At 39.7% G+C, this 20,173-nt stretch overlaps 2 protein-coding genes across 2 annotated transcripts in view; both read right to left on the bottom strand.

The window, feature by feature from the left end:
- The window catches only part of LOC136255865 (exosome RNA helicase MTR4-like), a 28,530-nt gene extending 22,803 nt beyond the window's left edge, over nt 1–5,727 (bottom strand). The window contains exons 1-7 of the mRNA XM_066048758.1: nt 5,403–5,727; nt 4,386–4,527; nt 3,969–4,031; nt 3,001–3,113; nt 2,677–2,737; nt 2,477–2,590; nt 2,201–2,233 (exon numbers count right to left, since the gene is read on the bottom strand). Coding sequence (XP_065904830.1) covers nt 2,201–2,233; nt 2,477–2,590; nt 2,677–2,737; nt 3,001–3,113; nt 3,969–4,031; nt 4,386–4,527; nt 5,403–5,698 — 822 coding nt within the window. The 5' untranslated portion in view covers nt 5,699–5,727. The remainder of the gene's footprint in view (nt 1–2,200; nt 2,234–2,476; nt 2,591–2,676; nt 2,738–3,000; nt 3,114–3,968; nt 4,032–4,385; nt 4,528–5,402) is intronic.
- Nucleotides 5,728–10,281: 4,554 nt separating this feature from the next.
- On the bottom strand, nt 10,282–17,732 carry LOC136256707 (uncharacterized). The gene is made up of 6 exons (XM_066049714.1): nt 17,599–17,732; nt 17,470–17,529; nt 17,339–17,374; nt 17,231–17,287; nt 13,561–13,985; nt 10,282–12,971 (listed from the first exon to the last, which is right to left on the bottom strand). Exons 1-6 carry the CDS (start codon nt 17,697–17,699, stop codon nt 12,166–12,168), a joined length of 1,485 nt encoding a protein of 494 aa, XP_065905786.1. The 5' UTR covers nt 17,700–17,732; the 3' UTR covers nt 10,282–12,165.
- Nucleotides 17,733–20,173: the final 2,441 nt, after the last annotated feature.

Below are 20,173 nucleotides of genomic sequence, written 5' to 3'. Positions count from 1 at the left end.
TGGCTTTCTGTGAAATTTTCATCTTGGAAACTTAATGATTTTCAGTGTTAGCTCTATGCTTTTTAACAAGTATAAGAAAAAAATTGGAATAGATTAGGGACAGTGTATAATGCTACAATAAAAAGTACTGAAACAAGCTGGATCGGAGTAGTACGTGATGTCCAAATACTGTAAAACAATAAGTGAATATCCCTACTGTGCTACACTCAATGCACAGTAGGGATATTCACTTCTTATTGTTTTACAGTATTTGGACATTACGTACTACTCCGATCCAGCTTGTTTCAGTACTTTTTATTGCAGCATTGCATTGTCCCTAATCTAATTTAAATTTTTTTTCTTATACTTGTTTGTGAAGTTTTTTTGCAAGCTCATGACCACTAAATATCTGCTGAGTTACTCACAGCACTGTTATACTAGATTATGACTCATACAATAACAACTGATCAGTGGGCGTGGTTCTACATAAGCCTGCAGACAATAATGGACATGGATTCGTGCATACCTACAGACTGATGAATGGGCGTGGCTACCATATGTCTACAGACAGTAATTTACATAAGTGGGCGTGGCTCACGAAAGAAGCAGAGCTACGCTATGACATGTAGTAACACGTCCACATTTAATTTAGCACGTGGGGTCAGACCCGAATAATCTGTAAAGCAGGACCTGGATGACCCGACTCGGTTTAACAGTGTTACTAAATAAACTATTTTATTGACTTACACATTGCTATATAGTTCGCTGTGAGTTGCTCTCTCTGATCGATATCAACAGCAAGTCATGTACGTGTGTTTTTGGTGCAACCGGCAACCACGTGTATTCGAATAGTTCGATGCAATATATACTGGTATGGAAGCCGTACTGTAGTCTATTAACACTCAGCGGTAGAACCTTGACTGATAGCCATGGTAAAGAAGGATAAAAGGTAAGACAATAGCGCAAGCATTGTATGCTTATCAATATACCAAAGGTTTTTTCTTAAGCGAACTAGAAACGTTTCTGTGAAAAAATTAGGGCTGTAGCTGTAGCCACTTTTCTGCTACGCTTGACTGAAGGTGTCAGGCAGAGAGGCAGGCAGGCAGGCAGTAGAAAATTCTGTTGAATAATTTTTTTTCTAAAGTCTGTAGCAACTTTGATTACGTGGATATTTCAGTAATTGTTCGTTTATACTGCGAATTAAAGGTTGCAGTATTTAGCCCAATTCCGCCACTAAACCAAGTGAACACATGATAGCGTTAAAGGAATATGGCTGATGTTAAAGTTCTGGCACTGCCAGGCGGATCCTTGAAGGCGTGACAGCATGCTTGTTTGTCCAACTGTATTTTTTTAGCAAGCTGGGGTCCTTACTATACCTTCCTGGTACAATAACTGTTGAATACTTGGTTGAATAACACGGAAAACTGGCGAACAAAGACCCATTGCCACATACGCATTTCAAATTACCATTTCGCATAAATGAACAATATTACTGAAATATTCGTGTTATTTTATGCAATCATTAATCACAGGTTAAATACACTATTTGACACACTTTTGTTTTTTTTTATATACTCTTGCTTGTGCCACTCAGCTTTGCTAAATCAGTGAAGAGTTTATGAAAGCGCTGTACAGGAAATCTGAAGTACCTGCCTTTTGAACACGGAGCCAGATGTTTTACTGTGGGACTGGTGATACTTTAGTGGCATCAACAAGTATTGCATCAGTTTAAGTAAGGACGAAACGCATACCAGACAAGTATCCACACAACTACCATGAATAAGACTCGAGCAGTTATCGCTTCACACTACTCATGTACAAAAAGTGAAAGTGGGTGTCATAAACCTAGCAACATTAAAATACCACTTGTCACGGCAATGTAGCCATGTAGCCCATTTTCTAGGAAAGTAAGACACCAATAGCTATCTGCCTTGGTACTGCAGTTAACTCACCGTTATAACCGGGTGGTGAACAACACTAGCTAGCTACTGAGTTGGTTGTGCTTTCGTTTTGTTCACAATATTTCAGTGGTAAACAATAAATTCTTGTGTGCATAGTGATAACTAATTAACTAGTGCAGTTAAACATGAGTCTCTTAGTACCATTGCACCAAGAGACTCTTTTTGTGAATCAGAAACTTCTATTTTAGTCAAACTTCAAAGCATTGTTCACATACTATTTTCAAACTATATTAATAGCAAAATTACACTACCAGACATACCTCTGATCCACGATACAACATTGATCTCAAAATCTGTGCATAGAAAAGTAAAAAAAAAATCAAAAAAAAATCAAAATACAGTTAGTTGCACAGATATTAAGTGGTGTGTGTGTGTGTGTGTGTGTGTGTGTGTGTGTGTGTGTGTGTGTGTGTGTGTGTGTGTGTGTGTGTGTGTGTGTGTGTGTGTGTGTGTGTGTGTGTGTGTGTGTGTGTGTGTGTGTGTGTGTGTGTGTGTGTGTGTGTGTGTGTGTTATTTCATTGTTCACTAACACTCACCTCGGTTGTCATAACAAGACAAGAGGCACTAGGGTTAATAGCAACATCACCTGTCATCAGTCCAACATCTTGGAACTGTTCGTACATTTCACGATACTTCTGGTTGCTAAGGGCCTATAAACCATTCAGTGTAATCAACCTGTCTCAACCGTAGATGTACACAAACACACTCATAATGTTTGTATAGTTGTCCCCCTAACCTTAATAGGAGTGGTATAGATGACTCTCTGGGTATCCCTCAATGATAAAGCAATCGCATACCTACAATTGTAATGACTGAATGATATACAACTCACAGAACAAATACTGAATTCCATCATATCTACTTGTACCAACATACAGTAGCACAGATAAAAGACCCCCATAGAATATGCTGTAGTTGGAATCACACCAAGTAGACCAAGTAAGTGTCTGTTTAAAATGTTGGGTTACCATATAAACCTCAGAATTGAAAAGCCAACTCATTGAGAGTGGTTGCTCAGGTTCACACACTACACACAGGTTCCACAGTACACTTAGCTTACTCTGCTACTGCAGTCTTTCCAGCTGAGGTGTGGGCAGACACTAACACTGACTGTTTATTCTCCACACAATTAATGGCTTCCTTCTGGAATGGATCCAGCACAAATGGATATTCCTGTGAACAGACAACAAGAAATGTTTATGGTACAACACTGATCACTACATCATGATTTATTACACATTACTAGCTGTGAGTGACTAGCAATAGTCAGATATATTTTAGAAAGTACTTGATAAAATAACTGTACAGTCTTAACTAAGGCCAAACATCACTGATACTGTAGATATGTACAGTGGAACCTCAGCCATTAACCCTTAAACCTGAATAAGGATTTAAATTAATAAAATACGGATGCCTTGCCTTGCACAAAGTATGATAACTTTCAAAGTGTCCATCCTATGGCTAAGCAATTTATGTCACTCTCCTTTATGATGTGACAAGGATTAAAATGATACCTAGGACATCAAACAGTGAGGCCAAAACTAGTCATGTTAATAACTTTTCAGTAAGGAAACACACAAACCCTTTACACACCTTTATAAAATGATCCATAACTCGATGGTGGCTGCTTGCAACAAGTCACGTTTGTTTCATTATAAAAATTTCTATCAGGCATATATGACTCACACGAGTGAAAACACAATCGAAATTAAACACGGATCTCGCTGTTGTTCATCACTTCCTAACAAGTAAGCTGCTGTAGTTACAGTAACCTTCTCCAAGTAGCCCAATGAAAAGACTTCAATCATTGTGTAGTTTTAGGCTGTAAGACTTAAGTTACCCCACCTAATGTTGGCATGCGTGCCCATATAACATGTGTATGCATACCCCCAATTATGAACAACACATGGCAAAATTGATCACTTGCTACAACAGTTGGATCACAATACTATGGTGGTCCCAAAATTTAACAATTAACATAAATGAGACTGTAGTACTGTTACAGTGATCACATACGCATGTACATACTTTAGCAGGTGGACCAGCTGGTTTTACTAGTGGTTTATAGTCAAACCCTGGAGGAATGGCTACCTGTGGAATGATGAGATGCAGTAAGAATGATGTACGTAATATACAATAAGTTCATATATGCACAAAAGCAGGTACTGGTACAAGTGTGGCCAAAAAAGGATTACAAACTTCCATGTAATAAACTTTGCATTACCAAGTCTATAAATCAAGTCTGGTAGACTTCACTTACTGAATAAGCTAACACAGCACTACAGTGGAACTTGTTAAAGAAAACACTTAAAAATATTCAAGGACACTGCCTTAGTAAGGGAATACATGTGCATAAAATGACATGGACAACTTGATAATCAAGACTATCAGTTGGTCCAAAGGTATCCAGGTCTTATTCTAGTTATAACACTCACGAACACAAACCTGATGGGTACATGCTTCATTGTCAATAGTCACTACAGTGGCTGGTCTGGCAAACAATGGAGCAACTTTCTCTGCAACCTGTTCAGCTTCTGTAGCATCCACCGGATCTGTTGTTGTCTCTTTATTAGGAACAGGGGTGGGTCTGTAATGAGCACATATTTATGGCTTGTATAAAACACTTTCAGGCAGAGGAGGTTGGTCACGCGTCATCATTCATCTCGTGATCTCAAAGGAAGGTTGAACTAATTCAACCTTCACACCTCTTAATATTCTAAAGGACCGATTGTATATCCGTACCAGAGCGTCCCGGTGATATTACAAGCCTTCTCAGTATAATGCGCTGCTTTCCTAGCTTCTAAACAAGCCTTAACACATAGGACAATGCTTCGTTGCATAATTTCACGTCATAGGATTGACGCGTGACCAACCTCCTCTGACTTTCAGGTAACCTAATAAACCTAACATGTTGGCTATGCAAGTATGGTTCTGATGTGTTAAGGAAACACTACCTACATGTATCATAAAAGCTAGGAGGATCATAGACCACGAGAATATTTCACAGTTTTTCTTGCAAACTCCACAAGCTCAGTAAAACAGATTTCATAAGGTTGTCAGTTCCAAGGTCATCTCACGTGTCAATGAGCTATCAAGTTGGCACAAATTTACAATCATGTTTTATTGTTATATCATTACTGTGCAGGCCTCTGAAGAGTATGATGAGCAGATCACAATACACAAATTACAATTATTTGATCAATTGATTATTGTTGCTATACCAGCCAATTGATCAATGTCCTTAGAGTCAATTACGCGCTGAGGTAGAGAATTCCAGAGTTTGATTGCAGTTATTCCTACCACTAAAATTTTAGGCAGTTTGCTATGATTGTGCCTAGGCAAATAAGCTGTTACAATGGAAATGGACCTCTGGCCCACAAATAGCTTGAGAGGAGGACGGAAGCAGAGAATTTATTTATACTGCCTAATTAAGTTTCGTTGCATATTCTTAATAACGCTCACCCATCTGTGCTCTCTTGTGGTACGACGTTCTCACTTATTAGTTGTGTGGACCTCTTTACTGTAGGCTCTTCATCAGATGTGTCGTTTATTACGACTACTTCTGGTTTCGGTTTTGTAGCGCTTTCAGAACTTTTCTTCGCTCTTTTGCTGCATGTGCTGTTTCCTGGTGAATCACTTGGAGTTGATTGTGCCGCCTTTTTTCGTTTTAGCGGTGGTGCGCCTTTTTTCTTTGCCGCTTTCGAGGGCTCTCCTTTCTCAAATACAGAAAATAACTCACTGTCATTGAAGTCTGCCATTACCCACGTGTAAGTAATACCACAATCGAAAGACACCAGATAAAACTCGTGCCCAGCAGGGCTCGCGCTAATAGCATGAGCCCGGCTGGGCACTAGACTATGTCTTATTTATATCCAGCATAATTTACCATTAACTTACTCCAACTTAAACAACATCTCCCGAGGCCATCCTCATAGATTCATTCAGCCAGCTACCAGGGTTGACTCATATAAACATTCATTTTTTCCATCAACTATTTGTAGCTATGCGGAGCATAGTCTCGCATGGCCAGACCGCTTTTTTCCCCCTTTTTTGAGTGATGGTCGGCAGAGCCAGACCGCTTTTTTTTCCCTTTTTTTTGAGTGATGGTCGTTCATTATTAGCACTTTACAGTGACCAGCACTGAAGGTCTGACAGCAACATGTGCTGCAGCCTTAGGATTACCTAACCTAATTTCAGGGACTTAGACCTAATGACTTACTGACTGACTGAAAAGGTGTAACAGAAAAGGGGCCAAAGTAAGGAAAAAAATCCCTCCAACCCCAGGATTCGAACTGCAGGTCACCCAATGTCTAGTCGGGGCCACACTCAGTCTTCCTCCAGGAGGGATGGATTTTCTTCCTTAAACCTAAAGTATTTATTATTAGCACTTTACAGTGACTAGCACTGAAGGTCTGACAGCAGCATGTGCTGCAGCCTTAGGATTACCTAACCTAATTTCAGGGACTTAGACCTAATGACTTACTGACTGACTGTTCCACCGACCATCACTCAAAAAAGGGAAAAAAAGCAGTCTGGCCACGCGAGACTATGCGGAACAGGTTACCAAGTGTTGTAGTGATGTCAGAATCCTTGTCTCAATTCAAGAACAGTTTAAGTAATCTTTATAATTAATTTGTACTTTTACACTCACTTTGAGTTCTGTACAATAATCACTAATTATACAACCAATTGCAAGTAGCTACTAATAGTGCAGTACATAAGCCCTTAAAATTGGCATAATTGTTCACTTTTTGATAAAAGCACCATTTTTTTACAGAGTATATGGAGCGTGCACTAAGTGTTTTAAGAAGGGGAGGCATGTAAAAAGTCCTCAGGAACACCCCTTTTTGCACCCTGACAAGAAAACCATTTGTTACTATTAAAAATCAATCATGTTTCTATCAAGTTAACTGCTGGGCCTAGTATCATAGTAGTACAAAGCATACAGCTGGAACATAATAGCCTATTAGTAATCTACAAAAAAACAAATAGTTTTCTCACCTAGGCAGTAAACAAAATCACTAAAATTTCCATTTGCAGGGATTCTGTTAAAGTTTTGGACCTTCAATGCTGATGATTGTGTAGTACTATGTACAAGGATCATCCTGATGTGTATTGTTTCTTTATTAAAGGGGTATAACAAAAGTTATTTAATGCTAAAGTCACAGGTGAATATCTCAACTGAAAACCATGAACTACAGCAGTTCAATTATCAAGTACAGAGCTTGAACAAAAGGTCCCTTGTCCTTATGCTGGGCACCATATGAAAGGTAATTAAATTTCTAGTTTAATCAGTGAAGGCAGTTGCAAGTTGTTTCAACATCTTGTTCTCAAGTTACAGCGCTTTCAATTCAGTGTAATATAGCATAAGCAAGAAAAGCACACAGATGAGTATTAAGGTATTTCTTAGTGTTGTGATAATGCTCAAAATAAACATAAAGGAGCTGGGTTCCACGAATGAAGTGAGATTTTGAGCACTAAGAAGTACCTTATGACACATCCTTGTGCTTTTCTTGCTTATACTATATAACACTGAATTGAATTCAAAAGCACTGTAACTTGAGAACAAGATGTTGAAACAACTTGCAACTGCCTTCATTAAACTAGAAATTTAATTACCTTTCATATGGTGCCCAGTATAAGGACAAGGGACCTTTTGTTCAAGCTATGTGCTTGATAATTGAACTGCTATAGTTCATGGTTTTCTGTTGAGATATTCACCTGTGACTTTAGCATTAAATAACTTTTGTTATACCCCTTTAATAAAGAAACGATACACATCAGGATGATTCTTGTACATAGTACTACACAATCATCAGCATTGAAGGTCCAAAACTTTAACAGAATCCCTGCAAATGGAAATTTTAGTGATTTTGTTTACTGCCTAGGTGAGAAAACTATTTTTTTTTTATAGATTACTAATAGACCACAAACTATCATGGGATCCTCACATCAATTACATCTGTAACAAGGCAAATCGACTCCTTGGATTCTTAAAAAGAAATCTCCACAATGCACCATCAGAAATTAAAGAACACGTCTACAAACAATTGCTCTTACCATCATTAGAATACTGTTCAGCCATCTGGGACCCTTATCATCACACTAGTATTAGTAAACTAGAAATGATTCAATACTGCACTGCTCGTTTTGTTTTGAACAAACCCTGGCACAGATCTAACCAAAACCATGATAGCATCACAGACATGTTAACCAGTCTTGAATGGCCTACACTTCAAAACAGAAGAACAATTGCTAGACTCACCTTCCTATTCAAGATTGTCAGGAACTTACTAGCAATACCTGACCATTGCTTACTGTCACCAACTCCAGTGTCCTCCACCCATGCTCAACATCCTCTCAAGCTAACTCAATTGCAAACAAGAGTTGATGTATACAAATACTCCTTCCTCCCTCGAACAATTATTTCAATGGAACTCCCTTCAAATTCCTAACATCGACACAATAGATCTTGAAACATTTAAGAATGCTGTAAGTAATATAATATGTGATTGTAATGCTCATTAGCGTGTTGCCCCTAGTTGGCTTTGCTAATTAATTAACAATAATAATAATAATAATAAGCTATTAGCTATGTTCCAGCTGTATGCTTTGTACTACTATGATACTAGGCCCAGCAGTTAACTTGATAGAAACATGATTGATTTTTAATAGTAACAAATAGTTTTCTTGTCAGGGTGCAAAAAGGGGTGTTCCTGAGGACTTTTTACGTGCCTCCCCTTCTTAAAACACTTAGTGCACGCTCCATATACTCTGTAAAAAAATTGGTGCCGGCTTTTATCAAAAGTGAACGAATATTTGGCTTAGGCGCTGGACTATAAAGATTATACGAAATGTGGTTAAAATTACATCATAAATAAATAAGTAATTATACAAATGAAGGTTAATAGCTTAACCGTGGTTAGCACGGGTAAGTGGAATTATAGGAAAGCGGATACGGGAACGGGAACGGACACGGAAAGCGGGAACGGAAACGACCAGCGGTAAATTACTAATGGAGCAGATCAGCCCTGCAGATTACACACACAAGTCATATAGCAACACACAAGTCTACTTACATCACGGGTAAAATCACCTCGCCAAATGCGCTTTCGAAATAACGTACGCATGTCATTGGAGCTCGAGTTTACTCATCTCAGGTTTGTTGTGTCTTATTTTTCTAAGGCCTTGCACGTTATGAGCTACGAAGAGAGTAATATTTAAGTAGTGCAGGTTAATTTGATCCTTGCTGGGCGAGTTACGACTGATAATTGGCGTGGGCATGCACAAGGATTTCAAGTTAAAACAAGTAGTTTGAAAATCGACTAATCTACGTAGGCCTACAAGAGATCATTCTTTCTTACTGAAGTGTTGTTTCAGTTGTGATCATGACAATCGCTTTCTCGAGTTCTGTTCTATGTCCTGAGCATAGGCGGCGGAAAGGGGGGGGGCTAGGGGGCTAAAGCCCCCCTCTATCTGCTGAGGGGGGGCTTAGCCCCCCCTCAGAATGATATCACACCGAAATTATCTTTCTTGGAGTGGGGCTGAAAACCGTGATAAAGATCGAGATACTCTAATAGAGCAGTCACTCTAATAAAGTAGTCAGTGTGTAGCGAGCTATGTAAGGATTTTTATGTAGTTTATCAGCTAGAAATGGTAGCTGGTGAGGTGGAAAGCTCTTGTCAATTGGTTGTGACCTTTTTTTTTTTTTTTTTTTGGTCTCACCTTACCAAACTATAGAAATAAGTCTGGGTCAGCTCAGCGGAGCTCCCCCTCATATCAACTACTTCCTCCGCCGCTGGGACTCCTGAGTATAAGTGTTTCATGCAGTTGCTTAATGAATTACCAGAAACCGAGTTGCAGCCTCTTGTAGCTAATAGTGATTTATATAAAATTAAATTACACAAATTTTAAAGTACAAGCCCCACTTCTTTCCCCGTTGACTAGTGGCAGTTACCCATTTTAATGCAATTTTGTGACGTAAAAGTATCCGTCTATTGCCAAATTGCGGAAACATAACTGGATAGCTGTTAGCTAGCTATATAGTATATAATATCTGATGGTAAATCCGTGGAACAAAATTAATTTTCGTGATTTAGACATCGATCTCCATACAACTTGTACAGGAGCTACAAAAGATTTAAATTTCATGGATAAAGCGCCCACTAAATCCACGAAAAGAACGAGGTGCATCGGTGAGAAGTCCAATGCCACAATTCAAAATAACACGTTTTCATTCTTTCCACCAGACCTGGTACAGCAGCAGCCAATTCGTGGCTATGTGGTATTATCACCAATGGAAGGGTAATACCATACATAAGTACTAACTAGCTACATTAAATTAATGCTTTGTTTCAAATGAAAAGTATGTGACAAGTATTATGAGTAACTATTAGGTTACAATGTCAAGGAACTGCCTATACAAATTAAACAGAAAATCTGTTGGCTAGTTGATGTTCAAGTTAAACTGTTCGCTGATATGTCTAATGTGTACATCAGTTAATTTAGCTTTGGCTGTTGCATCTACTCTAATATGAACTGCTGGGTTAAAATCACAAAAGTGGGGTGATATACATGACATCTTCGCATGGTAGTAAACATTTCTAGGCTCTCGACTCAATTGGTACATTCCTGTGTTTGGGTTTTGGAAAAGCACCTTTTCCTTGTGTTGAAGTATTAAATTATCGGGTGGTGGTGGGCGTTCTATCTTCCTTCTGCATCCATTGCACCTAGATATGTTACCATGAGCAAAGTCAATCCAAAATGGCAATGCAACAGGAGGTGGTTGTTGTGACTGTACAACTGCTGTATTTAGATGAACAGGTGGCATTGCAGCAACAAGACCAAGGCCAGGGGGTGTATAGGGAATAAGGGGGGGTGGAACTCCAGATATAAATCCAAAGTGATGTTGTGGCACTTGTGGAGATTGCACAGGAGGTGTGGCATTAAAGACATTTGTCTGGACATTTGGATGTCGTGAAACTTGCTGTCTCAGTGCACTACCAACAGGTACCGATGTGTTATGGAATTGCTGAAATGATAGATTGGAACCTACCACTGAACTCTGTGATGCTGAACCACATTGAGGTTGGGCTACTACACCATAGCTACTGCAGACTGAACTACCAGTACTTTGTGATGTACTTTGTGATGAAGTTCCCAGCATTCCAGAATCCGTTGTCGCAGACAGAGAGGTTTCCTCACCCACATCCACTGGTGGTATACGACTAGTGAAATCTTCTTCATCTGTGATGCTATAAATGACCCGAGAAATCTTCTTAGAAACACCTTTCTGGTTTTTCTTTCCTGCAGAAGATGGCTGGCCACTGTCAGCTAGAGCTGTAAAATTACTTCAACTTTTTATACCATTCTACTAATGATTCGATCCCTGTGCCTTTAAGGCTAGCTGCAACTGTGTGAGCACAAATTTTGGAGGATTTGTAACCCAGGCATTCTTCATCACACAGATAACCACCACCTTTGGCAGGTTGAACATAATGAGGTCTTTTTCCACTGTTGCTTCTTACAATGTATGCTGTATCATCGCCAGGAGCATTTGTGATTGCTGCATCCTCCACGATTGATCTGGCTCGGCTCCAGATAGTTCTAGCCATATTTACAGGTAGTGTTAGAGCTTCAAGTGGTGAAGGTTTTTCTTGCATGCTACCACTGCTAGAATTACTTTCAAACGTTGGTATAACAGAAGCTTTCATGAATGATGATATTTTACCCAGTCTCTGTTTGCTTGACATTTTAAACCACTTTTGCTGATCACACGCCAACTTGGAATACTGGGATACCAAACGATATTCACCATGCGATGCTACTGCTTTCTCAACCTCAGTTCGCTGATTTGTTATCAGTGCCTTCATACTGTCAACAAAATCTGGCAATGCGGAAGGTTTGCGGTGAAGATGCTGCTTTAGAATGTTATTTTTGGATTCAATGTCATTTGTGTAATACGGGGAAGGCGGACAACCCAAACCAGCTTTTTCTCGTACTGGGCGTAGCATAGACATGGCTATGACTTTTCTGCAGTATACCTTGAACCATGAATGAAATTCAGGAGGGAAATTAAATGGGATTTCTAGGTCATCCCATTTCTTTTCTAACTGATCCAACTTGTTGTCTAGATCGGATTCACTGCTAGAATCAACCAGACCAAATTGCAATTGAATTGGATCACCAAATATGTCCTTTTTGTATTCCTTAACTGCTGCAGCACCTATACCAAACTCACGTAATTTCTGCTCAATATTCTGACGAAAATGAAGAAAACAGCGTAAATGTATAGCCCCAGGAAAACAGCAGAAAAAGCTTTTACCAAAGCTACCTCACCATCTGTTCCAAAGCAGTGTAATTTGGCTAATTGCGGTTGTTTACTAACTAATGAAGATGCAAAAAAGTGATAAGCTTCGAAATCTTTCTTCACATGAATAAACAAAGGCCCAAATAACACTGGATGTGTGGATATATTACCCTGTTTGGTTAGTAGCAAATGGCGATATGTAGTGACTGTAACATCGAATGATCCAAGATTAAAAGTAGGATCTATACCCAATGGACTCAATGTAGTTGAAGAAGAAGCACAAAATCTGACAAGATCGTTTAATACCCAATCAAATGCTAATACCATCATGGGATATGGTGCACCAGTCACTATTCTGACAAAAGCATCTGGTGACTTACTGCTTTCCCCTTCTTTACACATGGTCATCAGACTAAACAGTGGATCGGAATCAGTTTTGAAAAGTTTTTTTCGTATGTCATCTACTTGCTGCCGGCCACGAGGTATTCCTGCAGCTGACAAGGCTGTTGTTACACTGCCTGTAGTGTTCTCTACTAAGGCGATGGCATGCTTGGCTGTGTTTGTTGAAGACGCACACTTTAACTTTTCCATTACACTTGGCATGGTACGAACATAGCTCTCTGATTTAACTGAATTGCCATGTGGAGCCACCTTGATTTTGTGTTCTTTGTCTTTAAAAGTATACTGCAATAAGGCAAGGTTTAATGTGTCATTATCAGAATCTATGAAAGAAAAAGAGATAGGCATATAACATTGTGTTAAAATTTAAAGTAAGTATTTATTATGCACCTATCAATGTCAAACTCCACACCCGGGGTTCCCATATACCTACTGGGGTTTTGACATCTACACTTGCCCCACCCATGGGGCTTTTGATGGTGGCAGTTTGCTAACCAAAAATTATTTAAATAATAAGTAAATCAAATCCCCTACAAAAACCCCTCTATCAAGGTGGGGACATAGTGGGGTTTTTGACAAGCATCTTAGCCCCCAGTACTGGGGAATTTGACACTAGACTTTGTCAAATCTCCACCCTATCCCAGGATAGGGGTGGGGCATAACATTGCTAGGTGCATTATGATGTTTATGGAGTATGTAGCTATGTATCACACTTTACAAAATTAAGAATAAAACTCTAACAGTGTGCATAAATTTGCTTTGTTGAAAGCCTGACATGCAGTATTGCATTAATTGTTACTGTATGAAATTTGCAACAGTTTCTTACAAAACATACTACCAAGCCACTGTTAATCACAATAATATTAATGGAATTCATTTAAAATGGTTATATGCCTTTTGTGCTAATTATACCTTCCATGGTGACTATCATCCTGTTCAGGTCACTACTAGATTTGTTTACTGTGTACCTCTTCCATATACGGTAGTAGGGTAACTGTGGAGGTGTTGAAAGGTCCTTGCCAATAACTGTAATCCATCCAGTTTCATCTACAGTTATCCATCTGCGATAGCTGCCTTTCCATTTCCATGCACCCATGTCATCACATACTATATCCTTGGGGTCAACTAAGTTGGCCATGTCAACAACATATACTGAATTACAGTTTAAATCAAAGGGTACTCGTGAACATAAAAAATGTTTAGATAGGTCGGGGTGAAGGAGAATATCAACACACTGCACTGTAGATAGCTGCTTGTTTGGTTGGGAATATATAGGAAGTCCTGGCAAACTGTGTAGAAACTTCTGAGGCTCATCACATGAAGTAGATGGATTCTTCCTGTGATGTAAAAAGTAATCCATGATGCTTGCTTTATCTACTGCATACACCAGTGTCACAACATCATGATATATGCAGTTATAAACATTATTATTACTTTTTCATTTTTTTTTGTATATTTTACAAATAAGGCCAGCATTACTTTATTCCATAGGGCTCCCCTCAATCCATGAAGGGGGCTTTCCTCCTCAGAATGATATATAACCAAACTTCTTGGAAAAGCTTGATATGTAATAGCTGTAACACAGGCAGAAGTGCATTGCCTGATATGTACGCACAATGTCCAAGGGCATACAGTGCCCGATGGTTAGTGCATACGTACAGTGTATAAGGGGAGTGCATACATTTGTAGCACTAAAAATTCCTTTTATCTGAGGTGTGAAAGTGTTACATACTCTAATATATTGAACTCTCAATACCCCACTAATACAGAGCAGTCAATGTGCTTTGTAAAAACTTGTTCCTAAAAGTGGTCTAAATAAAAATAATATTTGCCTGCAGTGAGAAATGAACTGTTGACCTCTTACCTTAAGAGTTGGGTATCTTCCCACTGTACCAAGTATTTACATGTGTTCTTTGTACTGCTTATAAAAGCTCTATACTTATTAACTTATTAACCCAGTGTAAGTAACCAATTTTTAGCAACAGCACTGTTTATAATGTACACTGTATTTGAATAATCCATGTAAGTCCCCAACATACCCTCAGCAGCATCATTTTACTATGCAGTAATTGATTGCATACATTCACACTATAAGGGCTATTTATAGTATTTGTTTGCAACAACCAAACATTGCATTCATACTATCTAGCTAAGTGACTTGTCTGTAGCAGTATTCTTTCTATTGTATCATTGTTCTTTTGTCCATGTGCAGTTGTTGTGTTACATACAAATAGTTACATACATAGATTACAAGGTTGCATATGAAAAGTACACAAAAATATTGGACTTTTCAACTAGAGTAGGGACCATTGCATCAATAAAAAGTACTGAAGCAAGCTGGAGTAGTGCACGACAAACAAATGATAAGAAGTGTTATATCCCTTCTAGCTAGCTGGATAGCTGGATACTAGACATGCTAGCTGGATACAGTGAATAGCTACACAGCTACAAAAATGCAGTGTACTATACTGGTTTGTATGCAACATAAGTGAACGGATCATCACGTAAATATACTGGTGGACAGTCACGAGATCAATCACTATTTGAAAATGGTGTGATGTGGAATGAGACTGAGTTTGTTCAGTCTTTCGACAGGATGAGTGGGTTGTTGAAGAGGAGTGATTTCTTCTCAAGATCTCATGCAGATGGCCACCATGTAGTGTATGGGTGTATTTGAAAACTGAAAACTGGGGTCCTAGTTTTAGAGCTTTGGTGGCCCCCTTACTCCTAGTCAGCTGCCTATCCTAGATAACTTCCTACCCTTAAGGCCAACCCTGCATGATACCACCTAGGTTCCAGCAAAGTGCCACTTATAAAACAGAAGAAGTGTATAACATTATTAATGAGGAGCATGGAGTGAAGTGTATGCAGTACCGTGTTGCTATTGTAGATGGGTATGTGGCAGTCACTTGGAACCCATCTATCACAAGGAGGACCAGCTACTTGTATTGCCAAGCCTTGCAACTCAAACGTCATTATGCTTACTATATGATTTAGCTACACTCAACTTTATCATTACCAAATTCCATTCACTTTCCCCTAGAAGCCATCCACTTTCCATGAGGTCAACCATTACAAGTTCCTTTGGAACTATATTTCCATCAATGTTCTATCTCTCCCCTGTACCTTCATTTATCAGGCTCTGCATTGTCACCTTGTATTTGACTGCCATTATTACTGTCTTTAGATGCATGTATCTGTAGTTGTTTGTGTGTTTTCTTTTTGTAGTTTGGGAAGCAACCCTGTGCAGGCCAAGAGCCTTAAAAATTAGATAATAAAACCTTAGTACTAATTCCTTGTACATATTACTATATTTATTTCCAGAACATCCATTATACACCACTATAGAGCGGTTTCACCTTTTTACATGCTTAATAAATATGTGGCAAAACCCCAAAACCCCAAAACCCCAATACCACAATACAAAATTTCGTTTTGTGATCCTCTGCCACAACAGAATCATGGACAGCAACTTTATCAAAGTAAAACAATCATTTATCATTTGGCATCAACATACTAAAAGGATGATAGTGTAGCTAGGCTGGTTTTTGATATCTCCATAGAGTGTTCTATTTAATAGGTGCGCAAATTTAGAAAATGCGTAGGCGAGTAGATGGAGCATTGTATTGTGATATCAGAAAGTGCCACCTTCTAGTATATTAATACCAACTGGTAAGTGATTACCCGACCGTAGTTGTTTGGCTGTCCGTGTTTCTACAGCAGCAGAATAATGATATACACACTCCACCTGTACAAATGCCACAAGTTTCAGTTTAATGTTGCACCCTATGACGTCACTTGAAACCACTCTATTATAGGCATACAAGCTTGACTGCTTACAAACATTGGGATTATCATGTGGACAGGACTCACAGGAGATCAATTTTTCATTATTCACTATCAAAGAAAATTTATAATAGTAGGTTTAGTAGCACTCTGATATAGTGCTCTACCATTGCCGTAGCACTGTGCAGCTGCACATATAGGGATATATGTGCTGGATGATGATAAACTTCTTATTGATTATTAAAACAATATATATAGTATACAAACAGGGGCCTAGACTCAGGGTTACCGTACACTGATAGCCAAAAAGTGATCAGTGCAGGAGCCCTGGCAAGACTTACATTACTTAACTTACAGTACAAAATTAACAACGCATACAGTAACAAAGTTCAGGTCATGTGTATAAAGATGGCCCAACCTGACTTGTATAGCTTCCCTTTAATAACAAAACCAGAGACAGGGTGGTAACCAATGGGAGGCTAAGCCTACACAAAGTGAATAGATCCAGCAGTCATAAACAAGTCTGTGAATACAATTAAGATATGAAATCACTACTCCATGTGACCAAAAGAACAGGGGTCACAAGTTTGTATGAGGTCAACATATATCCAAGCAAGCTAGGTGATAATTATTATTGTGATATGGTACTCTGGCAAGTAGCACTTTAAAATTTAAACATTATTGTGCAAAACACTATAATAGTGCAATGTATCTCTACTAAAACATAAGTTGACTACCATAATATACATTGCTCAAATACATTAAATCAATTACAATAACAATACAGAAGACCTACTTGAGTGGTGACTTCACTTTCTTCACTACTGCTGGCATAAATTGGTCATCAGAGTCACTGCATGTATTTAATGTATAGGATAATAATTAGCTAGATGTAAATGTTTACCTGTAGCTATTCAAGCACACTGGACTATTTTCTAACCTGAAAAATCAAATTAAACAGTTAATAACTGCATGCTATAGCTATATAGTTACTGTGTACTGACTGAGTAATGAAATTACGGCCAATGCACTGACCTAGCTACATGCTGTCTTTCTGTTTCAACATCACTTTCACTATCACTCCAGTTGCTCATTCTAGGAAACGTATAATGTTATAATGTTCATGCATTCTTAGTAGGTCAGTCCCACACATCAGTGGCTTACCTTGGATACTTCGCAATATTCTCTAGCCTCTCAGGCTCACTGGAATCATCGTCAACAGACGATGTTGAGTCTGAAATAACTATTGGATCTAGAGAAGTCATCCTACTAGGTGCAGCTGCACTCTACCATGCGCACCGGCTGCAGTTGCACTTTACCTTGCGCCTGGCTATACGGTATTATATATACGTAGCTACGTACATTTACTATGGCCTCTATACAGGGCAATATCACGTGATGACATATTTTCCGCCGGTCGTTTCCGTGTCCGTTTTCCGTTCCCGTATCCGCTTTCCTATAATTCCACTTACCCGGTTAGCACACAAAGAATCACGCATGCCTCCAGCCAATCCCGCACGTGATGCAGAATGCGCCATTTGTTGACTCGTGTGATCGAACTTCAACTTGTCGTGCGTAAAAGAGAACAATGGCATTTCTACCTCACTGAAGCGGAACAATATCCTACAGTAGGTTTTTGTCTCCCCGTGAACCACTGTGACAGCCGTCAGATTGTGACCTAGTCTCGCGGCGCCCGACCCTAAAAAGAGGGTCTGGTGAAACTCTGTACAAAAAGTTTGAGCTCTGGAATGTTTATTGGATGACGTTCACGTGTTACGTAAGTGCAATATTTACGTCACCAACATCCATTCAACCAGATCCGCTTACAGCATCACCAAACTAATGGCGCTACTTTATTTGTTCAACACTGAAACGAACTCAACAGGATTGTATGGCCGTTTTCTCAATGATTTTAAGCGGCAAAGTCACCGGATGTAATTAACCGTAAGCCGCGAATCTTTTGAAATGTACGCATTACATAATCAATTTGAAATGGAGCGATCTGATTGGAGCTTCCAACATTCCGGCAGCGCCAAACTTTTTGTACACAGTTTCACCAGACCCTCTTTTTAGGGTCGGGCGCCGCGAGACTAATTGTGACCATAAAGATGTTCAAGCAAGTTTCACTAGTTGATCGATAGTGCTCTGGCCGTGGTGGCACTGATACACACAAACAGATCAACAACTGATTCTTTCGATCGATCCCCCAGTATCGTCTCGCCGGGTGAGTTGTCACCTACCACCGGAAGTCCCCACAAACCAGTCACCGGTTTAATACCGTGCCTCCTCCCGGCCTTCACACAGGAAGGGAGTGAAATATAGTAAATCCCTGGGATAGGTGTAGAGGGTACCTGGCCTGTTAGGGTAAGGTTGTTGGAATTTTCTTTTAAAGGAATTTAGGCATGAGCTGACCACAAATTAAATTGGATTCCACATTTCTTGTGTTTTTAGCCTGTAGGAGGGGATGTTAGCTAGGCTTGGTTCAGTGAGGGACAGGTGGATTGGCAGCTACATCAGTAGCACTCAACATGAGCTACGTCGGTAGTACTCACAGACATGAGCTACGTCGGTAGCACTCACAGACATGAGCTACGTCGGTAGCACTCACAGACATGAGCTACGTCGGTAGCACTCACAGACATGAGCTACGTCGGTAGCACTCACAGACATGAGCTACGTCGGTAGCACTCACAGACATGAGCTACGTCGGTAGCACTCACAGACATGAGCTACGTCGGTAGCACTCACAGACATGAGCTACGTCGGTAGCACTCACAGACATGAGCTACGTCGGTAGCACTCACAGACATGAGCTACATCGGTAGCACTCACAGACATGAGCTACGTCGGTAGCACTCACAGACATGAGCTACGTTGGTAGCACTAACAGACGTGAGCTACGTCGGTAGCACTCACAGGCATCAGCTACTTCGGTAGCACTCACAGGCATCAGCTACGTCGGTAGCACTTACAGACATGAGCTACGTTGGTGGTAGCACTCACACATGAGCTACATCTCATGTATAAGCTGTATCACTACATATCACGATGTGAGCAATGTTGGAAACACTCAAATGGGGTAAGTTGGTACTTAAACATGGGCTACATCTCACAATGTGAGCTACATCAGTAGCACTCACGCATCAACTACGTCGGTAGCACTCAGACATGAGCTACGTCGGTAGCACTCACAGACATGAGCTACGTCGGTAGCACTCACAGACATGAGCTACGTTGGTAGCAGTCACAGACACGAGCTACGTTGGTAGCACTCACAGGGTTCAGCTATGTCGGTAGCACTCACAGACATGAGCTACGTTGGTAGCACTCACACATGAGCTACATCTCATGCATAAGCTGTATCACTACATATCACGATGTGAGCAATGTTGGAAACACTCAAATGGGGTAAGTTGGTACTTAAACAACTGAAATTATTATTACTTTCCCCTACCAATCAGTAATCCCATAATCAATCATATTGTAAAACATTTTGTATGCATGTTTCATATGTGCGTTAATCCTCAAACTGAGGCTGCACATTTTTGGAAAATAAAATAAATAAATTAAGCATGAGCTACATCGGTAGCACTCACACAGCTACGTTGGTAGCACTCACAGACATGAGCTACATTGGTGGTAGCACTCACAGACATGAGCTACGTTGGTAGCACTCACACATGAGCTGTATCACTACATATCACAATGTGAGCAATGTTGGAAACACTCAAATGGAGTA

Source organism: Dysidea avara, chromosome 5, assembly GCF_963678975.1.
Source record: "Dysidea avara chromosome 5, odDysAvar1.4, whole genome shotgun sequence".
Lineage (NCBI taxonomy): Eukaryota > Metazoa > Porifera > Demospongiae > Dictyoceratida > Dysideidae > Dysidea > Dysidea avara.
This window is presented reverse-complemented; position numbering and strand designations above follow the sequence as displayed.

Bases quoted from the DNA above. Each gene is read 5' to 3' on its own strand.
- LOC136256707 (XM_066049714.1), bottom strand. From the start codon at position 17,699: ATGACTTCTCTAGATCCAATAGTTATTTCAGACTCAACATCGTCTGTT. The intron at 17,288-17,338 runs GTAAACATTTAC...AAATACATGCAG, and splicing joins GTGTGCTTGAATAGCTACAG to TGACTCTGATGACCAATTTA. The intron at 13,986-17,230 runs GTAGGTCTTCTG...TTTACATCACAG, and splicing joins AAAGTGAAGTCACCACTCAA to GAAGAATCCATCTACTTCAT.